Source organism: Poecilia formosa, unplaced genomic scaffold (genome assembly GCF_000485575.1).
Source record: "Poecilia formosa unplaced genomic scaffold, Poecilia_formosa-5.1.2 Scaffold328, whole genome shotgun sequence".
In the NCBI taxonomy this organism is placed as follows: domain Eukaryota; kingdom Metazoa; phylum Chordata; class Actinopteri; order Cyprinodontiformes; family Poeciliidae; genus Poecilia; species Poecilia formosa.
Genome location: NW_006800267.1, coordinates 1 through 18023, shown reverse-complemented (window position 1 = coordinate 18023; position 18023 = coordinate 1). Strand labels below are relative to the sequence as shown.

The following is an 18023-nucleotide window of genomic DNA, read 5'->3' as shown; positions in this document are numbered from 1 at the left end:
AGTAAAGATCCGTCCAGAAGAATCGGATTGTTCCTGAATGCCATATCAATGCAGATTTTGGTCACAGCGTTGTCCCATATACGCGACACCTCAGTCAACACACAATAATTCAGCGCATGAGTGACAACTTTTTTTCATCACGGATGCAGCATATGTGTCTCAGTCAGTACAGCTAGCTTTGCTAGCATCACGTCCACAGATCTTACCTTTCTTTAAGCTTTCCTTCCAAGTGATGCTAAAAGTTGGACGAAGTCCCCACCCTGACCAGACAAAAGAAATACCAGAGCCCTGATTGAGAGGAAAGCTATAGAATACGTCTATGATATACAAACACATGGAGGACAACGTGAGGAATTCACCCAAAGGTATATTTGTAGAGTCTAATGAGCCTCTCGTTCAGGAACCCTTCTTTGACCTGGGGGCAGTCAGAGGATGTACGCTCACATTCTGTCTACAACATCCAGGGACACACACTGACCCAGCAAAGCGGGGGACACCAGCTGCTATCAGCCTCCTTCCTCTCATCATGGCCCCCGTGGGCCCCTTACACATGTCTGACCTGTGCCTGTGGCACCCCCCCACCACCCTGGGAGAGCACATCATTCTCACAGCACTCCGATGAGTGTTTGCTGGGGGGGCTTCTCTCTGTCTCTGACTCATCACTTCCAATACAGGGGTCAACACAATGTGTCACTGATGACACAACGGAGTGGCTCCTCTTGTAGAGCAGTGGGAGCAGGTCAGAGACAACTAGGTAGGAAATGTCTAATGGGATCAGGGGTTGTGGCCCCAAGGTGCCAGCAGATATAAGGGGAAGCTCCATTCTCTTCCAGTTAGCAGTTCCAGTTTGGTCGCACTGGACACCAGGAATAGCAATGAAACAGTAGACAGAGACAGTGTGATCCTGCTAGACTGGTTGGGATGTCGCGGGGCGGGGGTGTATATGTTTGTAGACTATTCATAGAGTTCACATGGAGGCAGGAGGGACGTCAGAACTGTGGGACTGAGTGGTTGGAGACTGCAGGTGTTGGGTTGCAAGTCCTGAGAGTCACACCAGCTACAGCTGAAACCTAACACTTTCTTCCTGTAAAGTTTAAATATTTCCTCATAATAATTCAAAGCCAAGGAGAATATCAAGGAATGGGCAAACAAAGATCATCCTAACAGGTTCTCCATGGAAAACCAGCAGTTTCAACGCCCACACGGAATAATGAAAATCTTAAACACATGTTGTTGGTGTTCTGCAGTGCAGTTTTTTAAATTAATTTTTAAAAATACGTAAAAAAGAAAAACAGATCTGTTAGTTAGGTCTGTCAGAAGGATAACTGAAGAAATTTGGTTGAAAAAAAATCAATTCTATTCATCTTATGAATTTAAATACTAAATTGTTTACCCAGCTAACAAGAAATAAAATCTTGCAAGAAAATCTCACAAACACCTCATTTTAAAATAAACATTTTAATCTTTAAAAAGGGTAAAAACCCTGTATTTATAGTGTATTATTAAGTCAGAGGACTCCAAAGCCCATCAGTCATTCACCCATTCACACAGTGATGATGTAGCCATGAGGTAGACTGAGGCAAAGGCTGCCAGTCAATCTGTGTCACCAGACCCCTGATCACCACAAGCAAACAGGAGCCGGGATTTCAACTAGCAACCATGTTGCTAGTTGGTTGCTAGTTAGCTCAGGTTGCTACATCCTGAGTCACTGTCTCCCAACATAAAAAATTAAGAATGAGAAAGAGAGAGCGGGAGAGAGAGAGAAAGAGAAAAAACATTTTTTTTTTTTTTTTTACCAAAAAGGGGCAAACATATGCACAAGTTTATAACATTTTTTGTCTTTATATAATATCTAATTTAAAAAGGATATGTGAGTGTGGTGATTAAAGTTAATATATTCATTGCATAATGTACAATTTTAAACTAAATTTGGTTAAGTAGAGCACACAAAAGCAACAGGGATGTCCAAAGTGAGCCCAGAAGCCCATTTGCAGCTCCTGAGCTGATTTTGTGTGGCCCCCAACCACAATTCAAGCAGGGTACATTTTTGTACCTGCTTTTCTTTCTTTTTATGAAATAAAAAGAAAGAAAAAGAGGAAAAATAACAGAAATACATTATTTTCACAAAATATATTGACTTTTTATATTTCTTTTAAAAATAAGAATGAATGAATGAAAGATGGAAAGAGGAAAAAACAGTTTTTTAAAAAAAGATTCTGATTTGTGATTTTTTATTTAATAAAAATAAAAAAAGAGAAAAAAGTGTGTAGAGGGTGGGTTTTTGTATGTTCATACTTTCAACAAGTATTTTTTGTTACCTTATTAAAAATGTATATCAATGTTAGTTAAGTTACAAGTAGTTTTTAACTTCTGCATAAAATAAAATAAAATAAATAAATAAATAAAAGCCCAGTAATCATCTTAAAACCACAAGCAGCAACTACTTAAAAAAACAGAAAGTCTACAGACTAAAACCAGACAAAAGTCCAACTTACTTCAGGTCTTATGAACAGAACTCCCGTGTCCCTCCGCTGATTTCATCGCTTCTGTTCCTTTAAATAAAAACCACGTGTTTCTGTGCAATTGTGAGCAGCGGCGTTTATTTACTGGCTGCTTTTGTCCTCCGGGTCGCGCTTTTGTTATGATAATCCCTGTAAACTCGCAGCCTAATATATTCTGCCGATAATCTGAAAGTTGACCGTGGCAGCTGTCCGCTTGCCGTCTTCTTACAGCGCGCGAGCTGATCCGCCGGCAGCTTCCTCCTCGGTTCCCTCTTCACTCCGCAGCCGCCCGGGACTTTACTGTCTTTGTAATCTATTTGCCCATTGTCTCCGTGTCGCCCCCACCCCACCCACTCACTCTCTGTGGCGCAGCGAAGACGCTATGTGGCACGGCGAGGCTGAGCGAAACAGCTGGCTCACAGTCACGTCCCAGCCCGCAGAGGGAAGGAGAGAGTCAGGAGGAGGAAGAGGAGGAGGAGGAGGGACACATAAGGAGGAACTTCTTCAGATTGCTTGAATATTGCAATAACCTCTTTAGGCAGCTCTCCTATTTTCAAACCTTATCCTAATCATTAACGAGCAAAGGTTACAGCATAAGTATGAGTAGAGATTTATTATGAGCCATAAACACAGTGAAAGTAGGGGAAGCATCCTGTCCAAGAGCTCCCTGGAGTCACATGAGCCTCTGCAGGAGTGATCACTCTATGTGGGGCAGGATCATACCATGATCCACGTCTCAAACCCAGACCTACAGATTACCAATAACCCATTACTAATCATTATGCATGTAAGTCAGAGACAGGACAGTGCATGTTTCATTGACACACCACACCACTTTTACATATCTAAAAAGGTTATTAAAACATGTATTTAAAAAAAATGAGGCAAGGGCTGCCTAATAATCAATTATCAATCCTCCATCAATAGTGCACATGAATCTGCAGCTAAAAATAACACCAACATGTGAAAAATGCAGCCCATTCTGCTTGACAGTGCAGTGTATGGCTGATCTGTTGATTATTTATTTATTTATTTATTTATTTTGATTAAGCCCAAAAGGTTTGACCCAAGTTTCAAAATGCAGCTTTAACTCACATTGTAAAGCTGACATCATATAAGCTTTGAATTTGAAGGAAGCTACAAAAAATATCTAAAAAATGGGTAACACTTTATTTGAAGGGGGGTGAATAAGACTGACATGACACTGTCATAAACATGACATAACACCTGTCATGAACATGAATAAGCCTTCATGAATAGTTATGACTGTTGTCATAAAGCGTCATTCGGTAAATTATGACACTTTTAATACAAAGTTGACATTATTCAAAATGTCTTTGTTATGACAACTTGACATTAACCAAGAAATCATTACTGATATAAATTTGTTATAAAAGTATTACTGATTGCACTTTAAAAATTAGGTAACTTTATGTTATTAAAGGTAAAGTTTAAAAGGTGACAATTATTTCAATAAACCAAAACATTTTCACAACAGTATCATAGGGTACTTGTTGTTGTTGTTGGTGATGGCAGGACCACAGTGATGCTACAAACGCTGAACGTTTTCATAATGTGTTTATGGAAAACAGAAGATAAGCAGCATGAACGACGGATGAAAGATGTTTACATAGGTGCTAGAAACCAGCTTGTCCTACATGATGTCTTGATCTGAGTCATTGAGGTTCAGTAAAGACAACACGGTTTTCCTACTTTACTCCTTCATTGCTTTTTATCCTTCCTTCTGCAAACCAACTTCCTCTTTACATCCCTTTGATTTTGAATGGATTTCTGTCCACCGGCTCTTCTGACATTACAGCAAATCAAGAAGAATTACTTTCAAAAGCTTGTCGGGCACATTTGCTTTGTGCAACAATAGCTGCTTGTTGATGCTTGATGTTGTTTAAATCAACCTGCAGACAAGTCAAAGCCTTGAAGAGGTGTAGATCACTTCATTAAAAGGAAAGCCAAAGGATATAGTTAGAAGGACTTTTGGCACATGGGAGAATCTTGTCCTGGCTTGCTGCGATGCAACCTCTCCACCCATCAATGCCCCCGCTTGTACTGAGAAAACTGAAGCACCTTGTAACGTATTGCTCATGTAATGCATGGGAGTGGCAAGTGACCAATAAAGTCTGATCCATTTCCTGTTGTAAAATTAGATCTGCAGATCGCTCATTCATTGCCCTCCAGCAGCCTGACAGTGCACTCAGGTTTCCCCTCACACTCAGTCTTCAACCTGAAACCTCTGGGTTTAGGGTTGCCTCTGTCTGGGGCAGAGAGGGCAGTATAAATAGCACCGTGTCTCCACTCAGGTTACTTTGCCAGAGTCCATGTCCAAATACCAGCAGGCAGAGGAACACACTGACAGACAGTTACATCAGGCACAACACAAACCACTCAGTCCTGCGGATACGACATGATTTATTAAGGGATGGTATTATGTATTTTCCAGACACATAGTGCCATTTTATAGCACAATCAAGTAACTGTGTTAACTACAGCTGTCATAAAATTTCTGTAGAGATCAAATATGACTTAAAAGAAAATTGACTTTGCAATCCAACACCTTGAAATTGGGTCTCTGTCTCTTTAAAAACTTCTGCTCTTTCTGAAACTCCACCTTCAGGAAGTCATCACTACATGGCTCCTCTTTTAACCCTTTAGGAACATTTTACCAGCGTTGCACTGAGAAGCAGCTTGTATAGTAAGCTCAGGTGTTTGCTAATTGCTGCTGGCTAGTCTAAAGGAGCTGAGGGGGAGAGTCCCAGGGGATGGCTGCTCTGTGAGGAGGAAGCTCAGAAGGTTTGAAATTGGAGCTGCGTCTCGAGGACATAGCTAGGTCCACCCAGGCATTTTACACAGCTGAATGGTTGCCATGGAGATTAAAGGCTTTTTCAAGCATGCATGAAAGAGTCAAAGCAATGCTCCAGGTATGTCTTTGATGAGGGAATAAGATTATAACATGATGTACAGCTCAAAAAAAGTTAGTTTTACATAATACTGCCCCTTGAAGAAGCATTAACTAACATAGTTTAACTAACTTCTCTTTAACTTGAGAATTAGACAGCAGCACAGGGGGAAGTTCAGAAGCTGTGAGTAATGCTGAGTAGTATCGGCTTATCTCACCCTCATAGGGTTCAGTCTGGTCCACACTGGCCTCTGGAGTGAACTTCTATGAATTTCAATGACTAACAGTGAAACACTTACAGTTTCACTTCCTCAGTAACGTTGGTCAAGCTTACAGTGCATTTCCAACATGCTGAGTGCAACAATGTTCCTCACTTGAACCACTGTTGTACAGCACACATGTACAGGCACATAAACATCAAACTGTCTAACATGCGTTTTTTTTTCTCCCTTCTTAATTGAGTCTTGAGGATTTGCTGTGGCGTTAGGAGCAGCGTGGATGAAAGAAATGATTTTGTAGAAGTGAAAGTGGGTCTTGTTTAATTTGCTTCCTGTGTCTTAGAACCATCGTCTGCCATGGAATCACGTCTACGTCAGGTTGTACTGTGATAACCAGAGAACATCTGCAAAGAGCCTTGACTTGTAGGAAACAACTGAATACATCTGAATTGCATCACCTTGAATATCTCTACATATTATCACATTACAACCACAAACTGTTATTTTAATGGGATGTGATGACACAAAGAAGAGCATCATTGTGAAATGGAAGGAAATGGATACATTGTTTTCATTTGTTTCTGAAATCCGAAAATTGTGGCATGTATTTGTGTGTAACCCTTTTAAAATCCTTAAAATTTGAAATCCTAACCTCTGTGCGTAACTTAGTAGAAATCCAGGTGTTCTGTGAATGCCTCAGAGGTTGTTTGGTGCAGGGTTATTCAAAGTGGGGGCTGTGGCCCATTGGGGGGCCACCAGCAGCAAATTTGGTTAAGAGTATTTTCCCAGCTGATAGTCCAGTAGACTTGGTTTGATTAGTGACCAAAATTGCAACATTTGTTATATTTACAGCTGGTGCAATTCGCTTTCACACTGCACTGCGTCAAACAAACCAAAGCATTTGAATAACCTGTTCCCCTCCTCCTGTGGTGGCGCTGTACCAAGAACCACTGAATGGAACAACACAAACACCTCTGAAGAAACCACTGAGCACAACATCCTTCACGAAATGTAAACAAAATGGAGTGACGCCAGAGTTTAGCGGTTGTAGGATTTCTCTTCTGTCTTTGGCAAAACACCATAAATCATTTCTCCCCCTAGCACAAGAATAGCGCATTTGCTTTGATTGAATTTACCCAGAATGCCGTGCACTGAAGCCTGCTTCCTGCTTTCAGAGCAGTCTCCAGTCTGCTTAGCATTCACATAGGCATTCAAACCGCACCAGCGTTCACTTCAACCAGATCTAGATCTAGGCAGACCAGAGTTTGCTCTTTCAGTCTGGATCAGAGTTTGATTACGTATTCCCCAAACCAACCAGACTTTCTAGGTTAACTCATTGAAGCCGGAAATACAGGCGGCTATTTCCTGTCAATCTCTGGGATCGTTTGCAACCTTTTCTTCAGCAGGTGGAGAGCTGATGGATCGATCGCTAACACGACAGCATGCGCGGACATCTGATGGGTGGTAAAATGGCTGCTTTTAGTAGAGAGTCACAGATCCATACCTTGTGATAGACGGGTGGGCTGTTGGACCTGGAGCCCGTCAACAGCACAGAGGTTCCCAGAAGGATGCAGCGTGATGACACCTGACTTGTTCTCGATGTAGCAGTGCTGTGCTGCCACACCAGGGCCCTGGATGTTGATGTCCACGGCACCGTACCCCAGAATGGTGCAGCCTGAAGGAAGGGACATGTTCAGGTCTCAAAAAGACGGTATCAAAGACAGAACTGACCTCTGATGATGTAAGGTGTACTGAAATATATACTTTGTGATACGCATATATAAACTTTTTTTATGATGATTTCTACACATCTGATAATGTGAGAGTTGTCACAGGAACAGTTCAAGTTAAAGCAATGGCTGAAGTGTCACCTCTCACGTTCAAAATGGGAAAAACATCCGACGGTTGTTTCCTATGCAAGAAATGCAACAGCATAACAGCAGCACATAATCCGACAGATCTGGTTTTACTCATATGAGAACAGAAAGCTACTTGCAAATTTGCTATAGCATTTTTTATTGATTTGTTGAGAAGACATTTCAAGAATAAATGTCAGGCTTAAAATGGCTAATTATGGAAAACCTCAGTGTCTGATTGGATAACCAGGAATAATTGGATTGAATGGGTCAATGGGCTATACATTTAAATAGGTTCTGCATAAAACAACCAAATATAAACTGAGCTAAACTGGGATGAATAATATATGACTAGATCTGATTCTGTTTTGTGTTCTTCTGAAAAATCAAAGGGACACTGTGACCTGTACTCTGCCTCCAAAATGGAAGACAATGCATGATCTCTCAGCTTGCATAAGACCTTCAAACGTAGGAATCAGTTGGGTCCTATATGGAAAGGAAATTAAGTTAAATAAAGTAAAAAAAAACTTGATGGAAGGAAATGTGAAATGTGGAAAAGGGGCTACACACATGTGATTACTTGTACTCTGCTCTGTCAGCCGTACTTTTCTACAGTGAAGTACTTTACATCCGTTTTTGTGTCATTTGTCTGAACAGAGTAAATCACTGTGCTGTGTGGAGGTTACTGGCTCACCCTCAGGCAGAGGCAGCAAGGTGATTGCTGTACTCAGTCGTCCACTGCCCAGGCTGACCAGGTGGGGGCGCTCTGCTTGAAACTTCAGCCCCTTTCCAGTCTCTATTAAATCCAGTGGGGTACTCTGCAGACAAGCATGTAACACAAAGAGCGCAGTTTCAACAGAACCATATCAAAAATTGTTGATGTGGTGGCGCAGGGGCAAAGCACAACCCACGTACTGAGGCCATAGTCGTGGTGGTGGTGGTCGCAGGTTCGATTCCTGAACTGGTGACATTTCCCATATGTCTTCCCCCCTCTCATTACCCTCTTTCCTGTCGAACTACTTTCAAATAAAGGCCACCAGAGCCAACAAAAAAATAAATAAATTGTTGATAATGTGACTGTGATAAACTCTGACCATTGCTGAATTTTAAAGCTTCACTGGTTCATGTGACACCCAGACAGAGGGTCTCTCTTCTTATCTCCCATCTGGAGATAAAAAGAAGGATCCTCTTTTAAGCCACTGAATTCTCTTCCTGTTTACACACTAAGAAAAGTGTACATTTAGGTGTGTGTGCGTGTGTGTGTGTGTGTGTGTGTCGTCTTCCCCCCTCCAAGCTCTCCCTAAAGCACCACCATGTGCTCAGCAAGAAGGGGGGTGAAGGGGTTGTCACCATGGCAACAGCTCTCCACAGTTATGAGGCACGAGGATCCTGGAGGCTGTTCAGAGAACTAACTTGTGTTGAGCGCTCTCAGCACAGCCTGGATATAAAGCCAATTCTGCTTTTCAGTGATTTGCTTTTCGTTAAATTAATCCCACCACAGCAGTTTTGAGCAATACCTCCAAGGTTTCAAAACACTGAATAAATTAGAGGTATTTTTTCTCCTGCTGACTTTATGCTTTATGTACAAATATCAGGGTGCTAAAACAGGCAGTTCGATGTAATTCAGCCTTCTTATTTACCATGACTTATTTTCTCATTGTCTTGATCATTTTACCCTCGTTTTCTATTTAATGCATGTGTAAACTCCTACATGAATGAGCTTTCTTTAAGTTAAATTCAGTTGAAATATTAAAACCAGGCGTAAGTATCATTATTCCCACACTAAATTAAAAGAAAGACATCAGTGTGAGGAGCATAGTGGTTGTACAGAGAAGCTGTCAGATCAAAGCAGGTTTCTACCACCTTCAGACACCAAGATATCGAACTTCATGCAAATGCTATTTTATAAACCTTCAAAATGTGGCATTTGAGCTATATTCACTTCTTTTACTGCCTTTAAATATGGCAAAGCAGTAAAAAAAAAGGCGTCTGTCTTAGCCTGGCTGAGATTAACCGTTAGCTTTAGCTTCTGGGGAGAGCTAATCTGAAGATGCTAAGAGAGAGCTAATTCTGACTAGCAGCTAGCTAGAAAACTAATGTCTATTTCAATGAAGCTTACAGGAGCGTTTAACTGCCACGGCTAAGAATTAAATTCAGGTGCAGTATCTCTTTAAAACAAGAAACTTTGTCATTGTAACCGTAAACAAAACTTGCTAAAATGACAAAAAAATGACACTTCTCATTAAAATGAAAATGTTTCTGATTTTAGCAAGATACTGCTTCTGAAATCTCAACTTTGTAGTAAAATGAAGTGAAAATTCCTAAAATTCTAATGTCTGAGTTATACAATCTATCTTTTTAAGTAAACGTGTTGCTAAGGCAGAACTTACAGTTTCTGTTTTAACATACCTCCTTTGCTGTGCTAGCACTGCTAGCCCCCACAAGATTTTGTGTATTCCAATGCCTTCATACATTTGATTTCTTACCAAGATGCATGTTGTTTAATTAAATTATTTTAAAATAGCATTTTCAAATTAAATAATTTGTCTCAACATAAAACTTTTTGGGAATTCTAGCTAACTTGATCTTTTCAAAAACATCTGTTCCACAAATAAAGCATTTGTTTATGAGGTTTTGACGATTTCTACGTTGACTTCTACTGTTTTGCTAACTGTGTTAAGAATACTAACAAAGCTCTTTCTTGATTTATTTCACGCACAAAAGAGAAGTAACATTACACACTTTGAAGAGTAAGACTCAAAAACAGATCTCAACATATAACTCATTTAGGGAAGATACATTATGTTTATATCTTTCAACAGTAAATTAGAAGGATAAATATATCGTGGCCTGCAGACCCACATCATAACAAAGTAAGCCAGGCCAAAATTTGCAAACAGCATCCCTCTAAGTGCAGCTTTGGAAGGTTAGCAACATAATTTTGGATGTATTTTAATAGCTTTGCAGCCCTCAGTGCTGCACTTTTGATGTTGTTGTATATTTTTACATCTTTACTGTATTGAACGCTCCATGTCAACCTCTTATTTTAAAATTTATCTGGCAAATTGGTTAAATGTTTGCACTATTTTGACATACTCTTCCAACAATGCAAGGCTCAACATTTTAACAATGACAAACACCACTGGTCCTCAGCTAAACTTGGCCATGCAAAGTGGCTGTGATAATTAATTAAAAGTCTGTTGGTGGATATCTATCAGATACAGCTTTTTGTAACAGACTGGGTTTGATCTTTATTAAATGATTATCATGATGCAAAGTATTTCCAGTTTCTGACATTTCTCTGCTCTTTTTTTGTAACTGACGTTTTGTTTTTTGTTTTTTTGTAAAGCAGATTATTTCTGGAGTCAGAATATGAGCTCTGATGGGTGTGGACTCATTCAGTAGCAAAGACTTTTTATATGAACACATACCTTGAATGTGTCTTTTTGTGCCACTTTTATGCTTACATACTTGGTACTTGGGATGCCGTCATTGACCTGACCCCTTGTTTGGTCGTGTGTGTGTCCAACTGGGATTATCTAGTTGTGGTGGTCTGCCGGTGAAGTGGGGTCAAGCCTAAGAGGATCACTGAGTTACAGACTGGCATGCTGGGAAGACTAGCAGGGAGTAATGGGAGTAGTGAGGAGCTGCAGGGATTCATGCTGCTATCTGCTGTGCGCTGCTGCTCCCAAGTGGTGCACTCTGCAACTGCTTCATGCTCTAATACTTCAGAATGCCCACATGCACGTGTTGCCTTTATACCATTTAATGCATGCAACAACTCATTCACCGTTGGTAGAAAATTTTCAAAGGATTTCCACATTTCTGTTTGACAAAATTTCTTGCATTCCTAGTAATTAGAAACGTCATAAACTAACTTCTATTTGTTAAACTTGAAGTCTTCTCAGTGAGTCAGCAGCTTTTAAAAATCTCCAGCAATAATAATGTCAGTCAATCCTGTCTCTGTGGAGTAATTTCAGCCGTCTTTTAACTCTTATCTGACTTCCAGAAGTAATTACTGTAATCCCCTACTTTTTTTTTTTTTAACTTTAATGTATTTTACTGTAATTTGATGTATAGGCCCACACAAACTTGCTCACAAATATTTTACAAATAAAATATTGAACAATTTGTTGTCCATTTCCTAGTTATCCTTCTTTATTCTGATAATCCTCAATAAAATCCAGAGTCACATCACAAAGAAAGGCGTTAGAAGTCCAGGGACACAGCAATCATCTGGAACAAGGTGCTCTGGTCAGACTACAAAATGTTGCTATACATGCAAGATGTTAAAGATCAACTCTTTTGTAAACATCAGCTGAAATTTGGTGGTGGGTGCGTCATAGTGTGGGATTGTTACTGTTCAGCAGCGACAGGGAAGCTGGTTAAAGTTGTTTGGTACCCAATGTGGAACACTTCATAGCACATGAATTCACTTTGGAAGGTCATATTTGACTGATACATGCAGGGATATTCCTGTGTCTGCAAAGCCATTTCAAATAATGAGCACTTCAACACAATCTTATATGCATAAATTATTATTATTAGGGCTGTGATTTGACACGTTAATCTGATTTAATAAATTGCATCCATTATACAGGTTAAAAATTTAACTCAATTACTCACATTTTTCTTTTTAACATACAAAAGCCCCTACCCGGAACTTTTGTATCATGTTTCTGGTCTGCTTGTAAACCTGATGCACAAGAGACATCTGCTAACATCAGAGACTGATGATGAAGTCAGTGGATTCAGTTTTACCTAAAAATATGATCCAATGAAACACTGGAAAACACTGTTGTTGTGTTCAAGTTGTGCTAAAAGGAGTTAGCTTATCAGAGGAGCTATTCAAGCCTAAGATAGCATCTCTATGCATGGAGCAACAGCACAATGTCAGAGTCCACAGTCCACATTTCTAAAGAAGTTCCATGAATGATTCCTGGAGCATTTGGAAGCTGAATGGTTATAATAGAACTTTGCACCAATCTATTGGTTGAATAACCTAAGATTTCAAAGATAATAAGTATCTTTGTTGTTGCAAAAAGGATTTTTGACTTGAAAATGTTGCTTATTTTGTCAATAAATAGTTTTTGATTAATTGCAATTAAGTAATTAAAGACTTTACGATTTTAATCGAGTCCTACCACTACAAGAAGATCACTCCTCACACACACACACACACACACACACACACACGCACGCACAGACTCAAACTCCTCCCCTTAAGGCCTAATAGGATTGTCAGAGACAGCAGGTGGGAAACAAAGACTTCCAATCTCTGGGTCTGTCTAATTACTCAGGGTGCTTAATGACACACTGACATCTGCTGTCAGAGTCTGCCGCAGCTGTGCTGCCTCAGCTGACCTGCAGCTTCTTCAACTCTGATTATCAACTGAGGAGATCTGGAGCAAGAGTCTGTCAAAGCGACCAGATCAACGGATGCTGTCATTCTTATGCTGGTGTCTTTCAGTGAAGACTTTGGGGTTGTAACCTCCAGCTCTCATGTAGTATTACCTCAAACACACACACACACACACACCTGTAACACCTGGTGAGTTTTTCGCCCAAGCTCAGGCATGTTCCTGTTGAAGCGATCCATGTCCACGGAGTTGTCCACGTCTCCCTGTGACACATGAAGATCCTGGAAAGCAAAAAGGACAAGGCATAGGCAGAGACAGAGAGAATCCCAAGTTATCATCAAGAAAGGCAGCAAATATTCATGTAATAAAGCCTTAAAACAGCATGTATGGGCCATTATAGATAGAAAATAAGGAGGTGTATATTTTCGCCCAAAAATATCATAAATGTTTTAGAAAATCATGGAAATTTCTGAGTTTCAAAAGTCAAAAGAGTTCAACTTTTGGAACTCACGAATTTGCCATTTTTCTAGACAATTTCTGAGATTAACCTGAATTTTTTTCAGAACATTTTTGATGTTTCAAACACACAAATTTCCTTGTTTCCTTGTTTTTTCTAGAAAATGTCTGAGATTATTTACAATGCGCCTAACACACTGTCATAATCTTCTGTGTGACTCCATGACAGAATTGTTTTCAGAAGTTCTGACAACGTTAACTGGGGGTTCCCCGATCTTCCTCCATCATATCCTATCTGTGATTCATGTTGTCATCACAAAGACAAAACAACAGATGGCAGACACAGCAAGGTACACACACATTTACACACACCCACACATTCAAAATCGTCACCTCCACTGAACACACATCAAACCTCATAAGGAGCATCTTCCCAAACCCAACCTGGAATCCTTTTGGGTATTTCCATCAAGTCAGCAGCACAAACCCATCCTCTTTTCTTATTATAATTATAAAATCTCACTGTGTATGCTAGCACAAATCTTCAGCAACCACGTTCTACGTAAGTGTGAGACGTTCTATTTGTGCAGTCATTAGGCGAGACGTGAGACATGCTGTGGTTTAGCATGCAGCAGACGTTAGAAAGCACATAATTATCCCCGTCGCTCCCAGAGATGTGTGTGCAGCGGGGGATGGAAATCTGTTTGCAATGTGCTTTAGCCTCGGGATGACTAAACACCGCAGCAAATATCCTCATGTTTGCTCTCCTGACAGAGCCGCGAAATGATATTCAGACAGTGGAGTCAGCCTGGAGGAAGCACCAAACAGGTTCACAAAGAAGAAATGAAACAATATTTGGAAAGTTTCGTCTCTAAACTCCAGTGCAGCAAAATAAAAAAATAAATAAATAAAATAAAAAGAATAAAAGAAACAGCTTGCAGGAGTTCACCATTAACACTAGTTTTCATTATAGGTTAGTAATACTTACCTGTCTCCAGTTGTCCAGCATGTGCATGGCCTCCATGGCAGAGAGCTGTTGCTGACTGAATCCTATCAGAGTGAGCCTTATTGCCCCGGACAGCTTACACACTGCAGTGTGTGTGTGTGTGTGTGTGTGTGTGTGTGTGTGTGTGTGTGTGTGTGTGTGTGTGTGTGGAATCGTCTTTTGATTTAAAGCTCCCGGCACGGTGCCTGCAACAGACTACCACTCAGGAGGTCAGACCTGTTGCTGCCTGCTCCACTAGGCTAACACCTGCATTCCTGAATGGCAGCTCCAAAGGGAGATGTGTGTGCGTGCGTGTGTGTGTATGTGAACGGTGATCAAAAGGGAGGACTGAGGAAGAGAGCAACTTAAAGGAAGAAGAACAAAGTGATGACTGACATATTTTCAGAAATATTACACAAGGAGCCACAGGAGAACTGACTGAACAAGCCTCTATTACTGAAGCATAAACTGGGATGGGTGAAGCAAATCAGAAAAACTGTTTATATGCTCTATGTGGTGTTATCTACCAGAGGTGGTCCTAGCCTGTTTGGTGGCCCTGGGTGACCTTTCCGGCACCCCTCTCCCCCCACTAGGTTAAATGTTGACATTCATATCCTCGGTTCATGCCACCCCCTCCACCAACCCCACAAAATGCCACCCTGGGTGGTTGCCAATGTCACCCATATTGGAAACTGCCACTGTTATCAACACTTGGTGAGGGGGCAACGTGATTCATCCTAACAGCTGCAGCGTGTAACGTTTATTAAAAAATATGTTTTTTACGTATTTGATGAACCTGCTACTATGTTGTAACTTATAACATGAGACAGATAATCTGTAAAAGCTGCTCTGTCGCCTCCCTGTGGTCCTACTGCCATCTGCAGAAACACACCACCTGGTCAAAAACAACCAATCACAGCCAGGAGGAGGGTGTTAGCGCCGTTCATCATGCTCGATATGATTGACAGCGCCAGTAAAGACCAGAAAGCCTCTGAAGAATTATTCTGAGGACTTGTTAAATCTACACCATGAAAAATCAGGGCAGTTCTGAACAAATGAAGAGATTCAACCTTGACCAATTAACATTATAAACTGCAGTATGTAGCGTTTCAGTTTTTTGACTCTAGTGGCCTTTATTTATAAGCACTCAGACAGGAAAGTAATGAGAGAGAAAGAAGACATGCGCTACATGTCACCAGGACAGGATTCAAACCTGTGACGATCAGGTCGAGGACTAAAGCCTCCTTATGGGGGTTGTGCTTAACTCCTGCGCTGGCACAGCACCTTCATATGTAGTGTTTTTAAAAAATAAATATTTGCAATTGCTACGACTGCCGTCTGCAGAAATCAGTAAACATCCTGATCACACGGCCTTACTAACTGAACTGACTCCTTCCAATGATTCTAACTTTGTCTTCAAGTATTCCTCAGAGGCGTTTCATCAGCAGACAGTTCCCTAATCGCTCAGCCCATGTCCCTCTCCATTTTACCGTCACTGGAGAACCAGACGCCAAGATCTGGGGTTACTTTGGTTAGGCCATCTACCCTGTCCAAAGCTAACCCTAGTAAACTTTCCTCTGTATTTACACATTGTTTCACTGTAAGGTCACACGGTCTTTCCAACAAAACTTTCACTTGGAGACATTATATCCAACAATTTCTTTGCAACTACATTTATAAATCTGTATCTATAAGAATGTTTGCTGGAATTCTAAAAAAAAAAAGTGTCAAATGTTTGACTCCTTGGTCTTAAATATTTTTTCCAAACATTTGTACATAGCTGGTGTTTTATTTATTTATTTTTTAAATAATTTTTTTTATTAAATCACTGCCCCTGTGTTTGATGCATATAGATTGAAAAAATTCATTAAATTACAGATTTTTGATGACTTCTTTCTGATGTAGAATGCTTTTTGAAGCAACATTGTTTAGCTTTTGGGACTCAAGCAACACACACTCTTACACACAGATCAAAACTTGAGCCATGGTAGCTTTTCTAAGCACATGTGGTAGAAAAATCTCTAACTGCCACTTTTAGACACTAATAAATACAAAAGAATATTGTCATTTAAGCTACCAATCCACTTTTACAGTTCTTTATTTCATTCTACATACCACAGATGAACCCCCATGTTGCTCTCGGTGTGGGTGTTGGATCGCTCCAGATAGAAGAAGGTTTCTGCAGCGTCTCCTTCTGAAGCTCTTCTTCTATCTTCCCTCTTCTAACACCACAGCAGAAAGAGCTGGCATTGGTTTATCTGAGCAGGGCTGAATTTCCAGCACTATTTTGAAACTGAAGACATTTCTGCAAATTGAAATAGCTTCTTAAATTTGAACTAATGAACTAAAACAGTTCATTAGTTCAATGCAGATAAAGAAGCCAGATAAAAGGGCTTCATCTTCCTCCTTTTCTTTGCTGATACTCAAGGGGGCACATAGGTAATTCACTTTCTTAAAATAAGTGATTTTACAACTGGGTGAAGTCTTGTCATGATGAATACATAAAGATATTTCCTCAGATTGTTCTTATATCAGAAGACCATTGAAATAGTGCTTTAATGTTACAATGAGCAAAAAGGCTTCATTTCTTTACACTCAGGTTCCTTTGTGTTCTTAAGTAACATTCTTTTATCTCTGTAAATACATTTTTGTTAACTTTTAGTCTTTGCAATACGAAAACAAAGCAATTCTTAAAGTTTAGATTATTCAAAAGTTTGAACCCTGAAGGCACGTTTTGTTTTATTCTAAAGAACTCCTTGCCGATTTTAGGCAGGTTGGATCATGTGTCGGCTGCAGAGTAGATGCGGTCTGTAGCCAGAGGTAATTCACTGCATTCAGCGCTTCATGACCTAATATGAAAAAATATTCACAGGGGGAAAAAAAATTAATATGGATGTGGTGGAAGGCATCATAAGGCTTTGCAGGTGTGTCACAAACTTCCTCGCAAACACACCTGGATACATTATGGAGCTGCAGCAGCTCAGTGAATCGGGGTCAGATTCAAATCAAACCTGTTACAAGTTGCTTGCTGAACCATTCAGAGATTTTTCCACATCCCACTGTAGCACTGACCAACATCTCCTTCTGCTAACTGAGAACAAAACGTTTCAGAGTTTTGTTTCCCTAGCAGGTTTCTTAGAGGTCAAAGACTCTAACAACATCGATCATGTCAGTCATAGAAACCAGAAAAAATATGTAAAAGACTGTGAAAGGCTAATGTCATGGTTAGCATATATATGTATATACAGCTCTGGAAAAATTAAGAGACCACTTAAAATGATCAGTTTCTCTGAGTTTACTTTTTATAGGTTTATGTTTGAGTAAAATGATCATTGGTCTTTTATTCTGTGAACTACTGACAATATGTCTCTGAAGTTACAATCAAAAATTTAGGATTTATTTGTAGAAAATGAGAAATGATCAAAATAACAAAAAACGATGCAGTGCTTTCAGACCTCAAATAATGCAAAGAAAATAAGTTCATATTCACTTAGAAACAACAATATTAATGTTTTCCTTCAGAAAGAGTTCAGAAATCAAAATCCAGGAGATTTTCAATGAGGTTCAGTGCAGTGGACTCTTCATTTTATCCAAATCTGTGGATTTATATATGGTGATGTAGGTGTAAACATGAGGAAAGGAAGGAGATTTTGAGTCATTTTCATGCCAGAGGTAATTGTTGTGATCTGTTTTCTGTGTATTTATTTTGAGGTTTTTCTGTGTTAGCCTGTTCCCC

The 18023-nt window shown here is 40.0% G+C and overlaps 1 protein-coding gene across 14 annotated transcripts in view; it reads right to left on the bottom strand.

Annotated features, from left to right (window-relative positions):
- phldb1b (pleckstrin homology-like domain, family B, member 1b) overlaps window positions 1-14341 on the bottom strand; it is a 93981-nt gene extending 79640 nt beyond the window's left edge. For 13 of the 14 annotated variants that reach the window (XM_016661389.1, XM_016661390.1, XM_016661391.1 and 10 more), the window contains exons 1-4: window positions 14291-14341; window positions 13026-13127; window positions 8181-8304; window positions 7135-7305 (exon numbers count right to left, since the gene is read on the bottom strand). In XM_016661389.1, coding sequence (XP_016516875.1) covers window positions 7135-7305; window positions 8181-8304; window positions 13026-13127; window positions 14291-14326 — 433 coding nt within the window. In that variant the 5' untranslated portion in view covers window positions 14327-14341. Of the gene's footprint in view, window positions 1-2495; window positions 2913-7134; window positions 7306-8180; window positions 8305-13025; window positions 13128-14290 lie in introns of those variants that run through there. The other variant, XM_016661398.1, reaches the window with a different exon arrangement.
- Window positions 14342-18023: the final 3682 nt, after the last annotated feature.